Consider the following 19,476-nt stretch of genomic DNA (forward strand, 5'->3'; position numbering starts at 1 on the left):
CAGGTCCCCCACCCTTGGTTTAGGGGATGCCAGCTTCAGGTACTTCAGGCATCTTCTACCTAGAGCACCAGTGCTAAGCATCCTCAATCTCCCTTTCTCATTAGCAACACAGACGGTGCCTTTGGGGACAAGCACATCTCAGAGCCTTCTCTATTTAGAGGCAGCAAAGTGACTCCGTGGAGTACTGGGTCTGTAGTCAGGAAGATTTGAGTTCAAATCTGACCTCAAACACTTACTAGCTGTGTGATCTGGGGCAAGTCACTTAACCCTGCTTGTCTTACTTTCCTCAGCTGTAAAATGGGGATTACAACAGCACCCATCTTGCAGGATTATTGTGAGAATCAAATGAGGTAGTATTCGTAGAGCACTTTGCGTTTGTGGGTGGCCCATAGGAGGTGCTATATAAATGCTTATTTCTTGCCTCCCCCCATTTCCCAGGGGAAACCTCTGTTCACTAGGAGTGGGGTGGTTATCAGATGCCTACCCTGTACAAAAAGATATGGATGTAGCAGGAGCTGGGGATGACTCTCAGGAGGGCGAGGATGAAGCAAGCTGGGGGAGTTGGTGTGGTTAGGAGTGGGATGCAGGAGCAGTGGCAACTAATAGGAGGAGGTCTAGATATGGAGTTGGAGGGCCTGGATTCAAATCCTGACTCTACTACTTATCTGCCTTTGTGACCTTGTGGGCAGGTCTATGCCATCTACAATCCTGTTGCCTCATTGGTAAAAGGTGTTGGGGGGGGTAGGGGAAGGGGGAATAAGGGAATGAGGAACTTTCAAAAATTTTTTCAGACTTTCACATATGATGTTCTGCTCTTAGTATCTATGGATTGAACAAAAAAAAAAAAAGCAATTTTATACGTGTAGAGAAAAACACCCTCAATGATGATCAGCAGCACCTCTCTCATTTATAGTCTCTGTTGCCTGGGAGCATTGAGGGTTAGCCTTGCCCGGGTTACACAACTGGTCTGTGTCAGAGGCAGGATCTCCCTGAATCTAAGACCGGCCCTCTCTCCACTACACTGCGCTCTCATTTCTTTGATTAAGAAAATATGCAATCATAAAAAAAGCTCCTGTGAATTTAGCAATTAATTCAACAACCAGACACATGCATCCTGGCCCAGGAAACCAGGGCAGGAGCCTATTCTGAAAGGTGAGCCTATTGCAGGATCTCCCAGGTCCCTCTCCCAAAACAGTTTTTTTCTTGATAACTTTCTTTTTTCCATCATATTCATTTCTAAATACATCCCTCTCTCCCCAGCTCCACTCTGCCTAGCCTAGGCAAGATATCCTTTGTAGAAGAGATAAGAAAAGTTCAGCAAAACCAACCAATATATCAGCTGTGTCTGACAGTGCGTAATATTCCACCTTCGTAGCTCCTCCCCCACCCCCATCTCTGGGAAGAAGGGAGGCCTAGTTTTGGACCTAAAGCTCTGACTCTGGGTACCTTTGGCTTGTTCAGCTGCCAGAGCTGGCCGGCCTGTCCTTTCCATCACTGTTCAGCTAAGTTATATCCACATCTGCTGTTCACACTCTGTATTTTATATGTGAAATTCTTACTTGGTTCCAAACAATCCCTGAGACCCCATAAACTGAAACACACAAGGAAATCCTGAGCATGAGAGATGCCAACTCACCCTAAATAGCTCCCCCTGGGACCTGGCTGCCTGAATTCTTGGAGCTGCCTGCCCCTGAGTCCCTGAGCCCAGCAGGCTGCCTATTAGACTACAGAGGCAGGAGACCAGGGTTCCAGTCTCAGCTCTTAATACTAGCTGTGTGACCCTAGGAAACAACTACCTAGCCTCTCTGTGCCTCAATTTTCTCATCTGTAAAATGGGAGTAGATGATACTTCTAAACCTGAAAAGGCAATTTTTTTAAAAGGTAAAAACCTTAAAAATGTGAAATATGCTGTGTAAATGATCCCAATGTGGCTGGATTTAAAGAGTATGAGGGAGCATCTACATGGCTATTAAAGTCCTGGGAAGGAGAGGAAGATGGCAAGCCTGGGACTGAACTTCTGGAGATATTTCCACATTGGACCTGATTCTGCTATTGCTGCTGCAGCATCTCAGGCCCTTGATACTGATCTTGCTCCCCGCCATCGTACTGGTCAGGGGACAGGCAATTAGATTGAGAGAAAACAGTGAGCAATTAGATGTTTCTTAAAGTCCAGTGATTGGCCAGTCATAAAACATTTATTAAGCACCTGCTGGGTACCTGGCATGGTGCTGATAGCTGTAGATACAAAGAAAAGCAAAAGACAGTCCTGTTCTCAAGCAGTTCACAGTCTAAGAGGAGAGACGGAATATAATGACGTACAAACAAGCTACAGGCAGGATAAATTGGGGCTAATCAACTGAGAGAGGGCACTAGAATTAAGGGGGATTGGGAAAGGCTTTTTATATTTAAGCTGGTACTTGAAGGAAACTAAGAGGTGGAGATGAGGAGAGAGAGCATTCCAGATATGAGGGACAGCCAGAAAAAATTCCTGGAGTCAGAAGATGGAGGTCTTTTTTGAGGAACAGCCAGGAGGCCAGGGTCATTGGACTAAAGAGTAAGAAAGAGGAGGAATGGGGGAGGTGTAAGAAGATTAGGGGGCCAGGTTATGAAGGGCTTTGAACAACAAATAGCAAAAACTAGAGCTGCACTTGGAGTCAGAAAGACCTGGGTTTGAATCCTGCCTTGGTTGGTACCTATGGACCCTGGATAAGTCATTTAACCTCAGTTTCCACATATGCAAAATAGAGATAATACCTGTAGCAATTACCTGACAAGATTGTGGTAAGACTCATAAAAGACCATGAGAGTAAAGTGATCTGTAAACCTTAAAGGACAATTTAAATGTCAGGTGGTATTGTTACTATAATTAGCTGTCATTGTTATATCATTTTTTTCATCTTTTTTGATCAGGGTTCAGATAGAACCCATCCTAGGGCAATTTTCTTTCCTACTATGATTCTTTTATGTTTAATTTTCTGCAGACTATTTTACTGGTCGATGGAGTAAGAGTACTGGGATCTACTATTATTATTATTACCAGCATTATTATCTAATTCTGTGGACTGTTGCCCAAGTGGACAGAATAGCTGCTTTCTGCAGTTGAATAACAATATTGGAATGTAAGCTAGGCTTACTGACAGCATCCTTAGGACATCTCCAACAGCTTATAAGATGACAGGGATAGAATGCACCTCACCCTTAGTCCAAAAGATTTTGTTTCAGTCAGGTCTCTGAACACTGAAATCTTATAAGTATTTGAGATAGCAACATCTATTAAAAATGTTGTTAAGTTTTTATGAATCTTAGTTAAATTTTCTAATCAATTTTGAAATATATGTAAATATCTGCATAATTTTGGCCACCAGGTCATGTCTTGTTAGGTATTTTGTAGGTGCTAAATTTTCACAGCCTGCAGTGATATCTTGTATTTTCGCCACCATTTCCTTGCATAGTATGCATTGATCACTAAGTCTGGAAGCCTTAAGGATCTCCCTTCAGTATTTTTGGGCAATGATCCTGAATACCCATCACAAACACTTCTATTTGCACAAACAAACATGTATAACTTGTCCTTATATTGTTGACTGAGTTCTTGTGATATCAATTGAGGAGAGTCTTTTGGATTCCATTCTTAAATCTTTGTCATTTCATAAACTCCATCCAGTAGTCTAAAGCCATGTACTTCTCATCTGGTCTCTAGAATTGTTTGGTGAAGTAATGTCTGCTTATTTTAAAAGTCTTTCTGTCATGTACTCTAAGAATGTTTTGTTTATCAAGTTTCTTTCTCCTTTTGAGTAGTTTTCGATCTTTCTATAACCACCTTAGGGTGATGGGCTTTATGTTTTATTATTATTTCAGGAGGGTGGCTGTTTAGGGTACGTTCCAAAATGATTACAATCCATTTTACAACTTTGAAAGCTAATATTGAACAGGTGTTCATTGCTTTAAGTGCATTCTTCCTATTTATCTTTGATTTTAGAATGCCTGTTTCAGCTTATTAAACCACAGCCTTGAAATCATTATGCTTCATTTGTCTTGCCTGAAGGAGATCAGAGTATTTCTAGATATGTTTTTATCCATTGTTTCCATGTAATCTTGTGATTCAAGCTTGAGGTCTTCAGGCTCTACCCTTTCTTGGTATATGTTCAGAATCTTACCCTTATTGATCCAAGAGAGTATTTTGAAAACATTAGAGAAAGATTCCATGAAATGAAACTGTTTAATTTGTTTTTAGGAGCAACTATAGCTTGATATTTTTCATATATATATATATATATATATATATCAAGTGGTTAATAAGGTATTTTAGTTCGACTTTTAATTTGGTGTGGTAATTCTCTCTCTCTCTCTCTTTTAAGGCTTTTGGTTTGTGTTCTGATGTTTCTTGTTGTCATAGATTCTTTGATTTCTGTTTGATCTATTCTAATTTTCCAGGAAATATATTCTTTGGGCACTGTACAGAGCTATTTATTCTTCTTCCAATTCCTTCCCCTAGAGCTTTTATTTAATTTGTAATGTCATTTTAGAACATTTTGCTTGATTTCTTCCAGGAATTCTAGACTTTGTGGCAAAGTGGTATTTTTGTTAGAGAATTTGCTCGTAGATGTTGTAGAGTTTTTCTCTTCTTCTGGGTCTGTCTTGTACATCCTTGGAGCCATAATTTCTTTTTAATGCGCCTTCTCATTTTTTCCAGCCTTATTTCCTTAATTGAGTCTTTGTGTCAAGACCAGGCTCTGTGTACATCTGGAAGGAATGATGGGGCTTTGTTTAGTTCCCATCTTGCAACCATGAAGATGACCAGAATTTTTTCACATCCTCTTTCTTTGGGTGTTCTTTCCCACCTACGATGTCTTTATTTCTTAAGCCTCAGGAGTAGTTTTTAGTTGATATTGAACTACTAAATTTGTTCTTTGTGCTGCTTCGACTCCTTATATCACGACCTTTTACCTTTGGCCCTCAGTTGCTGATTAAGGGAGTCTAGAATTTCTGATATGCTTTTCTTTTTCTTGTTCACTTGTGTATGTTACCTTTTGTTGCCTTTAACTGTGTGACATGATGTTTAAGTGTTCTACTGTCCATACCGGTTAGATCTTTCAATGCCTTTCCACAGATCTTCAATAGTTTTCTCAAGTTACTTCTACTATGGTGGCCTGGGGTGGGAGGTGGTGGTGGAGGAATTCCTTTATAGCTCCACCTTTCCTACCATGGCAACAGCTGCTGCATATACCACTGTTTGCAGGTTCTGAAATGGTTTTTATACTTTTCTGTCAAACGCTGTGGGGAAATATGTTTGCTCATAATGGTTAAAGCAGAAACTGGCTTTTTATTACTCTGTTTTGGTATAATTGGTCTACCAGTTGGATTCATGCCATCAAGCTCAAAGAGAACCTTCCAGAGTTCCAGTCTCAAGTGTGGCCATCTCGTTTTCAATTGGAGACTTTGGAGACTTCGGTACTGTTTTTGTCATCTTTCTCATTATGAAGTAGGATTTCTGGAGCTTGCATTAAAAAGTAAAGATTTTCTATGACCTCCAGGGTCCTCAACTTTTCCTTCTTCAGATTTTAGCAGCCCCTTGATTTCATTTCTTATTTCATCTGATGTGGGCTTAGGGATGAAATTTGTTTTTTAATTGTCCTGTGCTATTCAGCTATACATTGTCATGTGAGAATATAATTGACAAATATTATGAGACCCTTGCCTATAACTGTGAGATCTGCTTCCAATTTTGTTAGAAGATGATTCTGGGGCATAAAGAAAGTGTTTATACTTTCAGTTCATTTCTTGGGTACTCATGGATTACCTATTTTAGCGTTCAGCATCAATTGTCCTGAAGCATTTCCATCAGGTAAGGTATTGGTATTTTTGGTTTGTTCTGATATATCTTGCCTTCTTGTGATACCAAAACGTTGAGAGTCACTTGCACTCTTTTCTGTGTTATGATGGTTTTGAGAAGAACAACCTATAATTCTCTATTGCCCCATCTATTTCTTTGACTCTTGGGAGGAGTTCCATCACACTGTCTGGGATTCTTATGCTGTTGGAGGTCTTATCAGAGCCCAGCTCACCAGCATTTTAGGGTTCCTGCCATACCTTCACAGCTAATGGTATCAAGAAACAAAGTTTCTGCAGTACATCACACAACACACACACAGCATGGATGTTTGGTTGGGCTTTGAGAGAGGGGCTATTATTATTATTATTATTATTATTATTATTATTACATGTGAAAACTTTTCTGGGTCCTTTTCTGGATGGAAAGCTCCAGCCCTGAGCCTCATTGGGGCCTTCAGCCTCAAGGCCGTAAATAGCCTGGCTTTGCCTTTTTAGCCATTCTTCCTGAGAGGTTACTTCTCCTCCCTGCTCCCTCTTTCTAGGCACTACAATTGGGCTGTAGCTGCACCGATGATCCTGTCCCTGCAGGCCTTTCAGAAGAGTTTGCCCACGGTAATGGAGCAGAACTCCCTCTCTGTCTAGCTTTCCTGTTCTGGTGATAGGGAGGATTTGGGTGATGCAATAGAGAGCTTGGGGAGGGGGGAAAGCAAGGAGAAGGGTGACTGGTGGGAAACTCTGTTGTAAAACTGTAGGCTTCCTATGGGTTTAGCCAAGAAGGGATAAAGCTCCAAATTGGGGCTGATTCTGAATCCCAGAACGGAGAATTTCCAAGTCCTTCAAATCAATTCAGGTCCCTTCCTGATTTGTCTGCCTATCCCTTCTCCTTCTGTGCTTCCTAGGAAACTGCTCACAGAGACACTGGTCCAGATGACCTTATCCTGGGGACTGAGGACAGTGGCCTTGGAAGTCATCCATAGTTTTCTTGGGGAAGTTTGGAAGGGGGATGGGTCAGAAGGAAGGATAGCAATTCCTGTTAACCCTTCTCTCAGACACTTGGTGACATTGTATAGGAAGAACCTTATCCTTGAAAGTCCTGCCATCTCCCCTAAAGTGCCACCTCTCTTGTTATTGGGAGGTGTTCTGACCAGTTGGGTGGGAGGAAGGGCCCCTTCTTCCATCCATTTATTCAGCAAGCATTCACCATCTCATTTCTATTCTGTTACTGATGTTTCTTTAACCCACCATGAGGCCTAGGCCAACGAATGCTGTGGTTAATCAGTTCCCTGAGTTAGAGGGGCAATGTCTGCACTCAGGCTTTGGATCTTGAGAAATATAAGCAGTATCCTCTGGAGTAAGTCCCAAACACCCCTGACAAGGTAATCTCTCCTGAGAGCTCAGAGAGGTGCTTCAGAGAACTTGGCCAGAAAGGCTTTTCATTGTGGGTGAGATGCATGCCATTTGTTTGAGAGATTATTCCCCGAAGAGGCCTGTCTTTGAGGCTCCTTTGGTCGACATACTGTCCACTGTGTCCTTCCTGATCTTGTCTGGCATTCAGAGCACTATTGACAAGCTGGTGAAGGAGAAAATGCCCAAGAAGACTGGCCACTGGTGGTTCTCCTGGGGGCTAAAGGACGCGACTACCAAGGAGGTAGGTGATCACTTCTTGGAAGGCCGCTGGGATTGAAGGTCTGGTCTCCATTTGCCCTTTTAGAAGGGCCCAGACCTACGGGAGGTAGGATTGGCCTCAGGGACAGGATCTTTCCTTTTAACAAAGGGGCTCACAGGAAAACTTTTCCTCTGCAGTGTGAAGTCCAGGAGGTGGCATCTACTTCAAAGAAGAATTCCCCCCAGCAGGAGTAAGTTATCTTGGTCAGGCCCCCAGGAAGGGCGTTAAAGTCTTAAAGAGTGTCTGTGGGCACCCCAACAGATTAAATTGGCTAATCACAGTCAGAGACAATATTCAAATCCAGGATTCCAACCCCAGTGTTTCATCCATTTCACACTTTTTTGTTTCTCCAAGGTATTCTTACTGTCTCATGAAATCTTCACAGGGATTTCACTAAGTGAAATCCTTACCTGGTGTCACCTGCAGGACTGTTCCCACTGAGGAAGTGATTAGCTTCCTCACAGGGTAGGGAAGTGACAAATATAGGACCAGAACCTTTGAATCTCAGCTTAAAGCTTTTTCTGTCACACTGGCTCAACCTTACAGTGTTGGTACTTCAAAGCCTGCACCCTCTGGGAAAAGCAATACCTGGCACGAATTGCCTTGTGGGATAGAATCTGCCCCCAGGCCCAGTGAATCTAGACTCTTTCTCAAAGCCTGAGTACCTTCAACCATGCCCAGATAAGTCCTCAAGTCATAGTCTTTTCTATGTACTTTGAGTGGACTTAGAACACACACTATTGGATAAAGAGGTATAATCATTTATTTTCCATTTACACCAAAGAAATGGAAGCAGATGAGACTTAGGTTACATACTAGGAAGAACTTCCCGGGTTAGGGTTGGTCCCGATATATATTAAGAAGAAAGGGGACACTAGGGATTTTGGGGGACAATGAGGAGAGAGGCTTCAAGGTATCTTCAGGAGAACATTGTCCTCCATAACCAGGAGCCATAGGTGGAAGTCACAAAGAAGCAAATTTAGGTTTGATGGGCAGCTAGGTGGCATAATGGATAGAGGACGAGGCCTGAAGTCAGGAAGGCTCATCTTTCTGAGTTCAAATACAGCCTCAGATATTTACGAGCTGTGTGACCCTGGGCAAGTCATGTTAACCCTGTTTTCCTCAGTTTCCTCATCTGTAAAAATGAGCCAGAGAAGGAAATGGCAACCCAGTCCAATATCTTTGCCAAGAAAACCCCAAATGGGTTCACAAAGAGTCACACACAACTGAAAAATGACTGAACAACAACAACAAATGGAAAATTTCCTAAAAGTTAAAGCTCACCAAAATGTAGTGGGTTGCCTCAGAGGAGTAATTGTAGAGGTGTGCTAGGGCCAGTGCTAGGGCCAGTGCATCCTGGCATCTGACTGTTAAATTCTCAGTGAGCGCATTCACATCTCTGTAACCAGCAAGTGCTATAAATCAAGGTTTGATTTATTGTTTCATTGATTGCCTAGACTCAAAGCATGCAGAAAATGTTGGCAATGCAAATTAAACTTGTGTGTTTATAGGTACACTCCTCTCCTCCCCCTGCCCAAGAGCTGTTTGTTAAGCATTTACAATACATCCCTGGTTCTAAGTATAATAGTCTTCTTGAAAAGTGAACAGAGAACTGACCTTGAAGTCAGAAAGAACTGGATTTAAGTCTTATCTCCAACATACCCTGGCCTCTACCACATCTGGTCAAATCCCTTCACTTGTCACTACCATAGGCAAGACTTTTTAACCTGTTTTTGTGCTATGGACCCCCTTCAGCAGTCTAAAGAAACCTAGAGAATCCTTCTCAGAATAGTTTTTAAATGCATAAAATAAAAGAAACAGTATTACAAAGGAAATCAATTACATTGAAATAGTTATCAAAATGTTTTTTTTTAGTTAGATTCACAGATCCCAGGTTAAGAGCCCCTTCTCTAAGACTTTATTGCAGATTTACATTGGTAGAGAGGGTTTCTTCGTGGGGAGCTCCCCAATTTATATCTCTAGTCTCCAAAAAGGATCTTAGAGATCATCTAATCTAATTGCTTTGTCCTATTAAAAGAGCAGCTAAGGTTGCTCAGGTAGTGGGTTGCAGAGTCAGGATTTGAATCCAGGTCCTCTGACTACAAATCTGATGCAGATTAATACAATACAATATGTCATACATTTATTCTTGAAGTGGCTACTGTGTGCCAGGCATGGTAGTAGGTGCTAGGGATACAAATAAGAAAAAGGTGGTCAGACAACACACAAAAGGAAGCTGAAAGGCTCGGGGGTGTGTGTGGAAAGGTTACCCATGTGTGGGGTCATGATGATGGTTGTATAGTTAAAACCAGACAATCAGCAGGGGTTAGAGTCACAAAGAGTTGGCCAGGCTTCTGGGTTCTCTTTAAAGGAAGGCTTTGAGAGGAGTTTTTTGTTCAGTCCTCCAATAGGAGGGGCAGAAGAAACTGAGGGTACTCATGAAGTGTGGGTACCAAAGTGGGAGCAATCTCTATGATGAGGAGTTTCTTGGTGATGAGCCGTGCCTGGAGGAGGTAAAGCTGAAACCGGGTGCGAGAGAGAAGGGAAGGACTGATCATGAGAGCCTGATCGATTGCTTTTTCCCAGGTTACTTGATGAACTTGCTCTCGGTGGGATTGTCATTTGATGGGTGGAAGTGGGTCTTCCTATTGGTAAGCCTTGGGAGGAGGAGGGACCTTAGAGGCCTGGATTCCCTGCAGGCAGAAGATGGATATTTCATCTGTTGAAGATGACTCCCTGGTGATCTTGGGTGCCCCTTCTCCCCCACCTCAAAGTCATATCCATACCTTCAAGAAGTCCCTTCGTCTCTCCTCTGATCAGATTGTAAGTTCAAGGTTTGGAGGGTTGGGCCATTCCTGCCTTTGGCTGGGTCCAGGAAAGTGTTCATGTTTCAGGAATGGGAGGGAGGGAATTTGGGGAAAAGAGGTCCAGGCAGAGGTGGGTAGCCTTAAAAAATACTCTGGGGCCTCATTAAGCCCTGTCTTCTGTGCTAAGTTGTAATGCTGCCTTATGGGATGGGCATTTAGGATGACTCTTTGTATGATATCTCCTTGGGTCTGCCTTATAAAGAATATAGCTCTGTGGCCAAGCTGGGCTGGTTATGTATTGGGTCTCATAACTACAGCCTCTGTCCCTGGATTCCCTTCTCACCTCTCCCTGGAGACAAGGCTATGCAGAGTAGTCTACTGCTTGGAGAAGGTTCCTTCAGCCTTTATCAAAATGTATCCCATTCTAATGGAAAGATCTCCAATCACCCAATGATACCTATGATAAGAAGTGGCCCTGAATGCTTACTCATACACGGACATTTGTTATGTAAATTCTATTGGGTATTGGCATAGGGGTAGGGAGGGACTAGAGAGAACATATAGAGATCTATTGCATAGAGTGGGTGGGCGCTCCCAACTGGCTGGGTCTGCATCTCTTTATCTCTGTGTCTGACCTTTGCCAGGCTCTGGGTTGGGGAGGAGGGCCTTTGAGGGGGGGGGAAAGAGGAGGAGTATGCTTCTCATCAGAAAAATGATGGACTGTGGGTGGAGATTGAGGCAGATGTAGCCAACACATTGATTTATTTTGCTTACCTGTGCTTTGTCACGCAGGAGGGTTCTCTTTGGGGGTGAACAGTCATCAGGAAGTAACAATGATGCTCTTGAAAGAGCCTCAATTTAAAACAATTTTTTTAAAGAAAGAAGAGAGGAAGAGAACTCATAACAGTAGTCCAGAGGCTGGTAGAGGGAGGCAGGAGGCCAGGTAGGCTAAAGCTCTCCAACTGGAGAGGGATTGGGTCTCTCTGGAGCTGCCTTTGACTCTACCCTGGTTCCCTTGGACTGTCCAGCGAGACTTAAACCTGAGGGAGGGAGCCAATGATGTGATGTTTAGTGTGACCACTCAGTACCAGGGCACCTGCCGTTGCCATGCCAACATCTACCTGTGGAACTGGTACGACAAGGTGGTGATCTCAGACATCGATGGGACCATCACCAAGTAAGAAACATAGCAAGAAAAGTAGGGAAGGGGGGAGGTATGGGAGTGGGAGGAGGGAGGGGTGGGTTTCAAGGGGAATTGTGCTTCCAAATAGTTAAAGGCTTTCCAAATCCTGCTTGAAGGGTTAAGGATAGAGTGAAAGAGGCCTGGGGAAGCAGGCCAAGGTGACTGGGTACTGTCATGCTTAAAAAATGAAATGACTGTGGCACTGCCTTCCTCCTACATAGCTGACTAGAGCTCCTTGAAGGAAAGATGGATGATAATAATGATTATAATAACTCACATCTACATTATGAACTTAAAGTTTGCAAAGTGTTTGACATATATGATCTGCTATTATTACCCCCATTTTACTGCTAAGGAAGCTGAGGCTCAGACAGTGTAAGTGACTTAACCATGGTCACCCAGCCACTAAGTGTCTGAGGTGGAATGAGAGGTTAGGCTCTTCCTAACTCTAAGCCCAGCAACCCATCTGCTCCAGCAAGCTCCCTTTGCTCAATGAACGGGATGATCCAAAGCGTGGGTTAGCACACTGTGGCCAGCTGCCTGCCTCTGCCTGGCGCACAAGCTATGTCTTTATTTTCATTTTTAGATAAAGTGTGATTGTGCTTTAAAATGTAAAAAAATCCATTCTTAGCTCCTCTGGGTGGTAAGACAGTGGACCAGATTTGGCCTGCAGGCCACAATTTGTGGACCCCTGATCTAAAGGTTTGGATTTGCTCTTGTCTCCCTCAGTTTTTGCATTTGTATCATGAGCACTTAACCTCGTGCTTGGCACACGGTGAGTGCTTAGTAAATACTTTTTCATTCATTTGTTCACTCAGAATCATACTGTTCTGGGAGCTGGACTCCTATCCAATGATCACCATTGAGTTTTTTATTTTTTATTTTTACAGGTCTAGGCTTTTATTTATTTGTTTGTTTGTCTTACATAAATTTGTTAATTTTTAGTTTTCAACATTTCCTTCCACAAGATTTTGAGTTCCAAATTTTCACCCCATCTCGCCCCTCCCCCCACCCCAAGATGGCATGCATTCTGAATATCCCTTCCCCTAGTCTGCCCTCTCTTCTATCTCTCCCCCCCTTCTCTTATCCCCTTCCCCTTCTATTTTCCTGTAAGGCAGGATAGACTTCTGTACCCCATTTCCTGTATTTCTTATTTCCCAGTTGCATGTGAAAACATTTTTTTTAAACACGTGTTTTTAAAACTTTGGGTCCCAAATTTTCTCCCTTCCTCCCTCCCCACCCACCCTCATTGAAAAGGCAAGCAACTCAATATAGGTTATACATGTGCAGTTATGCAAAACACTTCCGTAGTAGACATGTTGTGAAATGCTAACTCTATTTCCCTTAATCCTATCGTGCCCCCCCATTTATTCTATTCTTTCTTTTGACCCTGTCCCTCCTCAGAAGTATTTGCTTCTGATTACCCCCTTTCCCAATCTGCCTCCCTCTCTGTCATCCCCCTGCTCTCTTGTCCCCTTCACAGTTGAATTTTTGGAAGCATGTTCAAAAAGAGACAGCCCAGGGTAGTGGAAAGACCATTGCACTTGGAGTCAGAAGAAACCTAGGGCCAAATCCCGTTTCTGACACCTGCTGGCTATGTGATCATGAGCAAGTCACTTTCTGTGAGCCTTAGTTAACTCATCTGTAAAATGGGACACTTGTAGTTACCTACCTCATAAGGTTGTTGTGAAGAAAGTGCTAAATCAACCTAGTCATTTTTAACTATTGCCCTGAAGTGCCGGTACCGGGCCCGACCTGTCTCCATCAGCCTGATTTCTTCTCTTTCTCCCAGGTCCGATGCTTTGGGTCACATTTTGCCCCGACTGGGGAAAGACTGGACTCACCAGGGCATCATCAAACTTTACCACAAAATTCACCTGTGAGTGTTTCTGGAAGGCTGGGGCTGTCTTGTGGCAGATTCCTGCTTGAGGAGGGAAGGGGCTCAGGTCTGCTTTCCTTCCCTGCCTAGGAATGAGTGCCCACTACACCGGCCGTCAGGGCTTCCAGGCTCCATGCCAGGCACTGATCTTTAGCAATTCCTTAACTGGAAAGGCTAAGTGAGAGGGGAGGGGGTGTCCCCAAAGCCTTCAGCTGAAACGACACCAGCACCTCATGGATTGTGCCTCCAGTGATGTTGCCTTCAGCATCTCCAGCTCTTAACAGTGTCTCTGGAGTGTCTGAAGGAACAGAGGGCATTGCTACTGGTGGCAATGCCTTTGACTCCAGGCATACTTTCTGTTCAGGGCCCCAGAGCTCACTTCATCTGCTGTCCCTGCAGGATTGACTAGGAGAATGAGTGGGTGTCATGGAGGGGTGGGTAGGGATGGAGGAGAGGGAGGTAGGCAGCAGACCAGATTTACCACAGGATGGCAGTGTCTGCCACTAGAGAGAAAACCAGGGCATAATTCAGTGGGGACTGAGACTTCCCCTGGTATTTTTTCTTAGTAGCTCAGTTCTGACCTCAAGGGCTGAGAAGAAGCTAGGGTGGCATGGTGGTTTACCTTCAGAGAGGGACAACTTGATCATGGCAGGGTGACAGGGAGTTTCTTCAGACAGCGTACCCAGCACCTCCAACATGCCCCTTCCTCCTTGTAGCCAGTGAAAGTAACAGGCCATGGGTTCACCCAGGCCCCTTGGGAAGCCCCTAAAGTCCGTAACAACCATTTTAATTCAGTCCTTCCAACACCACCAAAGAAGGGAGAAAAGAAATTTATGAACTGATGGTTAGAAGAGATCTCAAGGTCTAATCTCTCCCTCTTTTCTGAAACCCTTGCAGGTTTTCTTTAAAACCCAGAGCAAATTCTTGGGAAATGCATGTTTCTATTATCTATGTGGGTTTCTATTATCCGTAAGTTTCTTCAGTCCCTTCTGCTACAGTAGGATGCCATTTATTCTTAGCCTATTCATCACGAGTTCGGAGAACAATTGTTCCTCTCACTCATGCTGGGTCCCCTCATAGCACTCAGGACTTTGCATCGGTGCCTCTTCAGCCATCCTTCTTCAGGTGAAATAGTTGTAGGTCCCCCTAACTATTCTGCGACCTGGGCCACAGCTTTATTTTGCTTTTTCCCTACATTGACTTATGTTCTGGCCCCTCTGGGTGTGAATGAATGAATGAATATGAGTGAATGAATGAATGAAAAAAAAAGCATTTATTAAGCACTTGCTATGTGCGAAGCACTGTTAGAAGTGCTGGGGATATAGATAGAAAAACAAGACAATCCCTGCTTTCAAGGTGAAGAGAAGGGACAGGTGTGGCAGGCTGACACTGGCCTACATCTTTGCCTGTTCCTCGGGGAGAGTGGGTCACAAAGGTTCAGAGCACCTTAAGGCCTTTCTGACCTTTCCCTCTGGAGCTGAGCCTCTTTCCTGGAGTGTACCCTTGGTGATGTTGAAGGCAGCATCCCAGAAGCTGGGAAGTCCTGCCCAGAGTATCTCCTACTCTCATAGTGTCTCTAGAGGGTAGGAAAGAGGAGCGTTAACTCTGGACACCGGTACCTGCCATTGTCTCGGGGCAGAATTCCCCTGCTGGGTAGTGTCTGCCCTCCTGGCAGGATTAACTGGGAAAGCTGATTCTGGTGGTCATCGGGAGGATCTGTAACAGGTTCTGTGGTCTCTCTCCAGAAACGGGTACAAATTCCTTTATTGCTCAGCCCGATCCATTGGCATGGCGGACCTCACTAAGCGCTACCTGCGGTGGGTGAATGAGAAGGGCTGTGTTCTCCCCAAAGGCCCCCTCCTCTTGACCCCCAGCAGCCTCTTCTCTGCCCTTCACAGGTAAAATGTAGCCCTTCTCCCTATCCAAATTCATTAGTTTATTATGCCCCTGGAATCAACCAATCAAAAAGTGTTTATTAAGTGCTTACAACATGCCAGCACAGGTCGAAATGACATTGGGTGGTCTCTATCCCTTATCCTGGGCACCCTGGAGCTTGGGCCTGTTGGCTAAGGAAGTCGTAACCCACGAGAAGATTCCTGATGCCTGTGGGGTGAAGTCAAGGCTTATGTAAGATGTTGCTTCTGGGGGCGATGGACTATATGTGGAAGTTTCTCACTGTCTGAAACAGGATCCAGAGAGCTTTAGTTGTTTGCGTCCTTCCCATTCTCCAATTTCCATCAACACCATCACTACTACCATTCAACCTTAAGGTTTATAACGTGCTTTTGCTATCGTTTTGGTAGTATAAATATTGTCCCAGCTTTATAGACAAGGAAACTGTCCAAGAGAGGCATCGTGCCCATTGTCATACAACCAGCAAGAATCTGAACCTGGGTCCCCAGGCTCCACGTCACAAGCTCCTCCCACTGCATCATGTCTACCTCTTGGTATTTTCCCTCAGCTCCCTGGGAGAGGGCTAAAGACCCTGGTCTGCTATACAGCACTGCACTTAAAGTTAGGACAGACCTGGATTCAAATCTCACCTCTTACATTTGTTAGTTGTTAGCTTTTGAAGCCTGATCCTCATTTTCCTCTTCTGTAAAATGGGGGTAATAACCCCTATAGGACCTATGTCTGTAGGTGGATCAGCTACTCTTACTGTCTCTGCTCATTGGTCTCCCCAGGGAGGTGATTGAAAAGAAGCCCGAGGTGTTCAAGATGGCATGCCTGACTGACATCCATCACCTATTCCTGCCCCATGGAGATCCCTTCTTTGCTGGCTTTGGGAACCGTGCCTCTGTGAGTGTGTCTTCTCTCCACCTTCTGAGCTAGGCCTGGCTGAAGTGGGCCGAGCCAGGCTGGGCTGGGCCAGGCCAGACCAGGCCAGGCCAGGGTGGGCTGAGGACAGCTGGGCTGGGCCGAGGTGGGCCAGACTAGTCCCCTCCTTCCCTCCTCTCCAACTTCTCCCTGCTCTTCTCCAGGATGTCTATGCTTATCTTCATGTAGGGATACCCAAATCCCGAATCTTCACTGTCAACCCCCGAGGAGAGCTCACTCAGGAACTTATCAAGAACCGCAAGACCACGTAAGTATCCCTCTCAAATCAGAGCCACCTACCTAGTCCATCCCCCTCATTTAATGGATGGAGAAACTGAGGCACATGGAGCTTAAAGAACTTGCTTGAGGTCACACAGGGAGCAAGTTTTAGAGCTGGAATTTGAACCCCAGCTCCTCTGACTCCAGAGCCAGCATTCTTTGTACTGTGGCAGCTAGATCACTGGGCCTGGACTCGGGAAGACCTGAGATCAAATCCAGCCTCAGACACTTACTAGCTGTGTGATGCTGGGCAAGTCATTTAACCTCTACTTGCCTCGCTTGTAAAATGGGATAATAATAGCACCTACCTTGCAAGGTCGTTGTGAGGATCAAATGAGAAAAGAAAGTGTAAAGTGCTTGGCACAGTGCCCGGCACATGGGAGGCACTATATAAACGTCAGCTGTTACTGTGGTGTTGCCTCTGATCTCTTCTTTGATCCCACATGAGAACGCTTGTACTAAGTTAGACTAGGTTAAAAAAAAGAAAAGAAAAAAGAAATTGGTTTGGGCTAGTGTCAGCCTCCCAGGGCTTCTCATTTCTACCACCTCCATGCTGCCCTGTCTCCGAAGCCACGGTAAATAGAGATGCCCACTGTCTGAGAGGCCTGGAATCAACAACACGGGTTGCTTGGTCGACGTATCCAAGGTAATGGGTGTAGAGTATGCTACAAACTGTAACTCGTTCTACAAATGCCAACTCAGCGGAGAAGCCATTGTGGTATAGTGGTATAGCGGGCCTCAAAGCCAGGAAGACCTGAGTTCAAGTCCCAGTGCTCACAAAGGCTGGCTAGAGGGTCCTGGGCAAGTCTTCTGTCCTCTCAGTGCTTGGGGCACCTCTCAGATTATAAATGGCAGAAGAAGTACCAACCTGCATTGGCAGAGGGTGCTTCCTCCCTCATGAGAACCATCTTCCGATGAAATCACAGGTCCTGTCACTGTCCTATTCCAGCTGAGAAAAGATTTGGTGAAGCCAGAGAGCATCTCCCTAGATTTGGGGCCAGTCCTCACTTCTCATTCTCTTTTACCACCCTTAGGTATGACCGGCTCCAGGAGAACGTGGAGCTCATCTTTCCACCTGTAAAAGTGGGGCCCAGCGTGGAGCTGGTCAATCCAGAGTATAGCCAGTTCTGCTACTGGAGGAATCCCTTGCTTACACTTCACCAGAAAGACCTCACAAACCTGGATTAGAACCTCTCCCCACACATTCTACCCCTACACACACACACACACACACACACACACACACACACACACACACACACACACACACGCACACATGCGTGTGCATGCACACACACGTACGCACATGCACACATTTCCCTGGCTTTGGGAGGGCAAGAGTCAGCCCATCTTGTCTTCTCCTTTCCAGGGTTGTTAAGAACTGGAAGTCCCAAAGTGGTCTATCTGCCCTTGTCCCAGCATGAGCTGTGATGGATTGGAATCTGTGACACTGAACAGAGTAGCATGGTGGAGGGACAGCCTAGGCCCAGGGGTTCCTCCTGGGGCAGGCCCAAGGGAGCCCCTTGCTGCCTGGCCCCCTGGACTAGCCGTTCCTCTTGCCCTAGTTCATAGGATGTGGGAATACAGCATTAGAGCTGAAGGAGGGAAGGGGACTCAGTGTGGAAAGAGATCTGTCTTGTTTGCCCTGGAGAGATTAAACCAAGAAGTGTGTACTACCCTTGCAATTTATTCTGTGCCTCGACCTGCCTGTCTATTCGTTGTCCGGGTTTATGCATCCCTCATTCATAGGGTTGTTTCACTTTGAGCTCATTCCCTAAGTAGCATCTTGGTGCAATGGAAAGTATACTGTACTGGGAGTCAGAAAACTTGGGTTCAAATCCTGGCTCTATCATTCATTACTCTTGTGACTTTGAGAAGTCACTTTCTTTGTTTGGGCTCCCACTTCCTAATCTGTAAAATGATTGAACTCGATCTCCAAGGTCTTTTCAAGCTCAGAATCCTAGGACTGTGTGAGTGTCCATGTAGCATAGCAGATAAAACTGGATTAGAAGTGAGAAAGAACTGGGTTCAAATCCCAACTCAGACACTAGCTATGTGACCTTGGGCAAGTCAACTAACCTCTCTAAACCTCAGTTTCCTCATCTGTAAAAAGTGATAGTAATAGCATCTAACTCATAGGGTGGTTGTATCAAATGAAATATGTAAAATGCTTTGCAAATGTTATAAAGAACTATATAAATGTCAACTATTATCATCATCATTATGACTTCTAAGGTACCTTCTGGCTCTCTCGCAGCTTCTTCTGTCTTCAGCTGTCTGTCCATCCCTTTCCCAGACTGCTTCTGTCCCCTCACCACTGTGCCATGTTGCCTGTGAAAGTGTGGTGATGTTTAATGGGCCAGGGTATAGTTTATGGTCAGGGACAAGGGTGATGAAATGTGGGTAGCAGCGTTTGGTGAGCAGGGACAGCTTATATTCAGGGACAAGGATTCTAGTTAAGTGTGGGTTAAGTGTGGGTATACTGAGCAGGACAATAGCTTATGTGCAGGAACTTGTAAAGTGTGGGTAAATGTGGGTATAGAGAGCAGGGGCTTGGCTTATGTTCAGGGACAAGGGTTGTTATAAATGTAGGTAAGAAGGCTTTCTCCCATAGTCTAACTCCCTTTTCTCTATGAAAAGTGTATATATGTGTGTGTGTGGGGGGGTGACTCTGTGCCTCCCTCCAGGCTAAGTATTTGCTCAAACAACTGTAACATCTGCCGTAGCACTTAGGGCTGGTTAATGTGGATAGCAGGAGCCTGAGTCTTTGGGGAAATGACTTTTTGATCTTTCTTCCTGGAGGATATTGGCCTGTTCAGTCAGTCCCCAGCCCTCCAAGACCCATTTAGAGGTGGGGCGAGGAACACATAGAGTTTATGCTTCAGCCATTCCACTCCCAAGGTAGTAGAGGTCTCTGGTCAGTCTCTCTGGACATTCCCAACACCTTGGGGGCTGTAGAAAGGATATTGCTCGCTGGTCAGAGATTGAAAACCTTATTCCGAGAGTTATTGTG

At 44.8% G+C, this 19,476-nt stretch overlaps 1 protein-coding gene across 2 annotated transcripts in view; it reads left to right on the forward strand.

The window, feature by feature from the left end:
• The window catches only part of LPIN3 (lipin 3), a 28,393-nt gene extending 10,239 nt beyond the window's left edge, over positions 1-18,154 (forward strand). The window contains exons 10-19 of one of the 2 annotated variants that reach the window (XM_020998882.2): positions 6,375-6,444; positions 7,388-7,480; positions 7,636-7,688; positions 10,198-10,321; positions 11,334-11,482; positions 13,281-13,367; positions 15,113-15,265; positions 16,052-16,166; positions 16,349-16,452; positions 17,498-18,154. In XM_020998882.2, the coding sequence (XP_020854541.1) occupies positions 6,375-6,444; positions 7,388-7,480; positions 7,636-7,688; positions 10,198-10,321; positions 11,334-11,482; positions 13,281-13,367; positions 15,113-15,265; positions 16,052-16,166; positions 16,349-16,452; positions 17,498-17,651 (1,102 nt within the window). In that variant the 3' untranslated portion in view covers positions 17,652-18,154. The remainder of the gene's footprint in view (positions 1-6,374; positions 6,445-7,387; positions 7,481-7,635; positions 7,689-10,197; positions 10,322-11,333; positions 11,483-13,280; positions 13,368-15,112; positions 15,266-16,051; positions 16,167-16,348; positions 16,453-17,497) is intronic. The other variant, XM_078150231.1, reaches the window with a different exon arrangement.
• Positions 18,155-19,476: the final 1,322 nt, after the last annotated feature.

This window comes from Phascolarctos cinereus, unplaced genomic scaffold (genome assembly GCF_003287225.1).
Source record: "Phascolarctos cinereus isolate Bilbo 61053 unplaced genomic scaffold, phaCin_HiC Scaffold_2;HRSCAF=192, whole genome shotgun sequence".
NCBI classification, from domain to species: Eukaryota; Metazoa; Chordata; class Mammalia; order Diprotodontia; family Phascolarctidae; genus Phascolarctos; species Phascolarctos cinereus.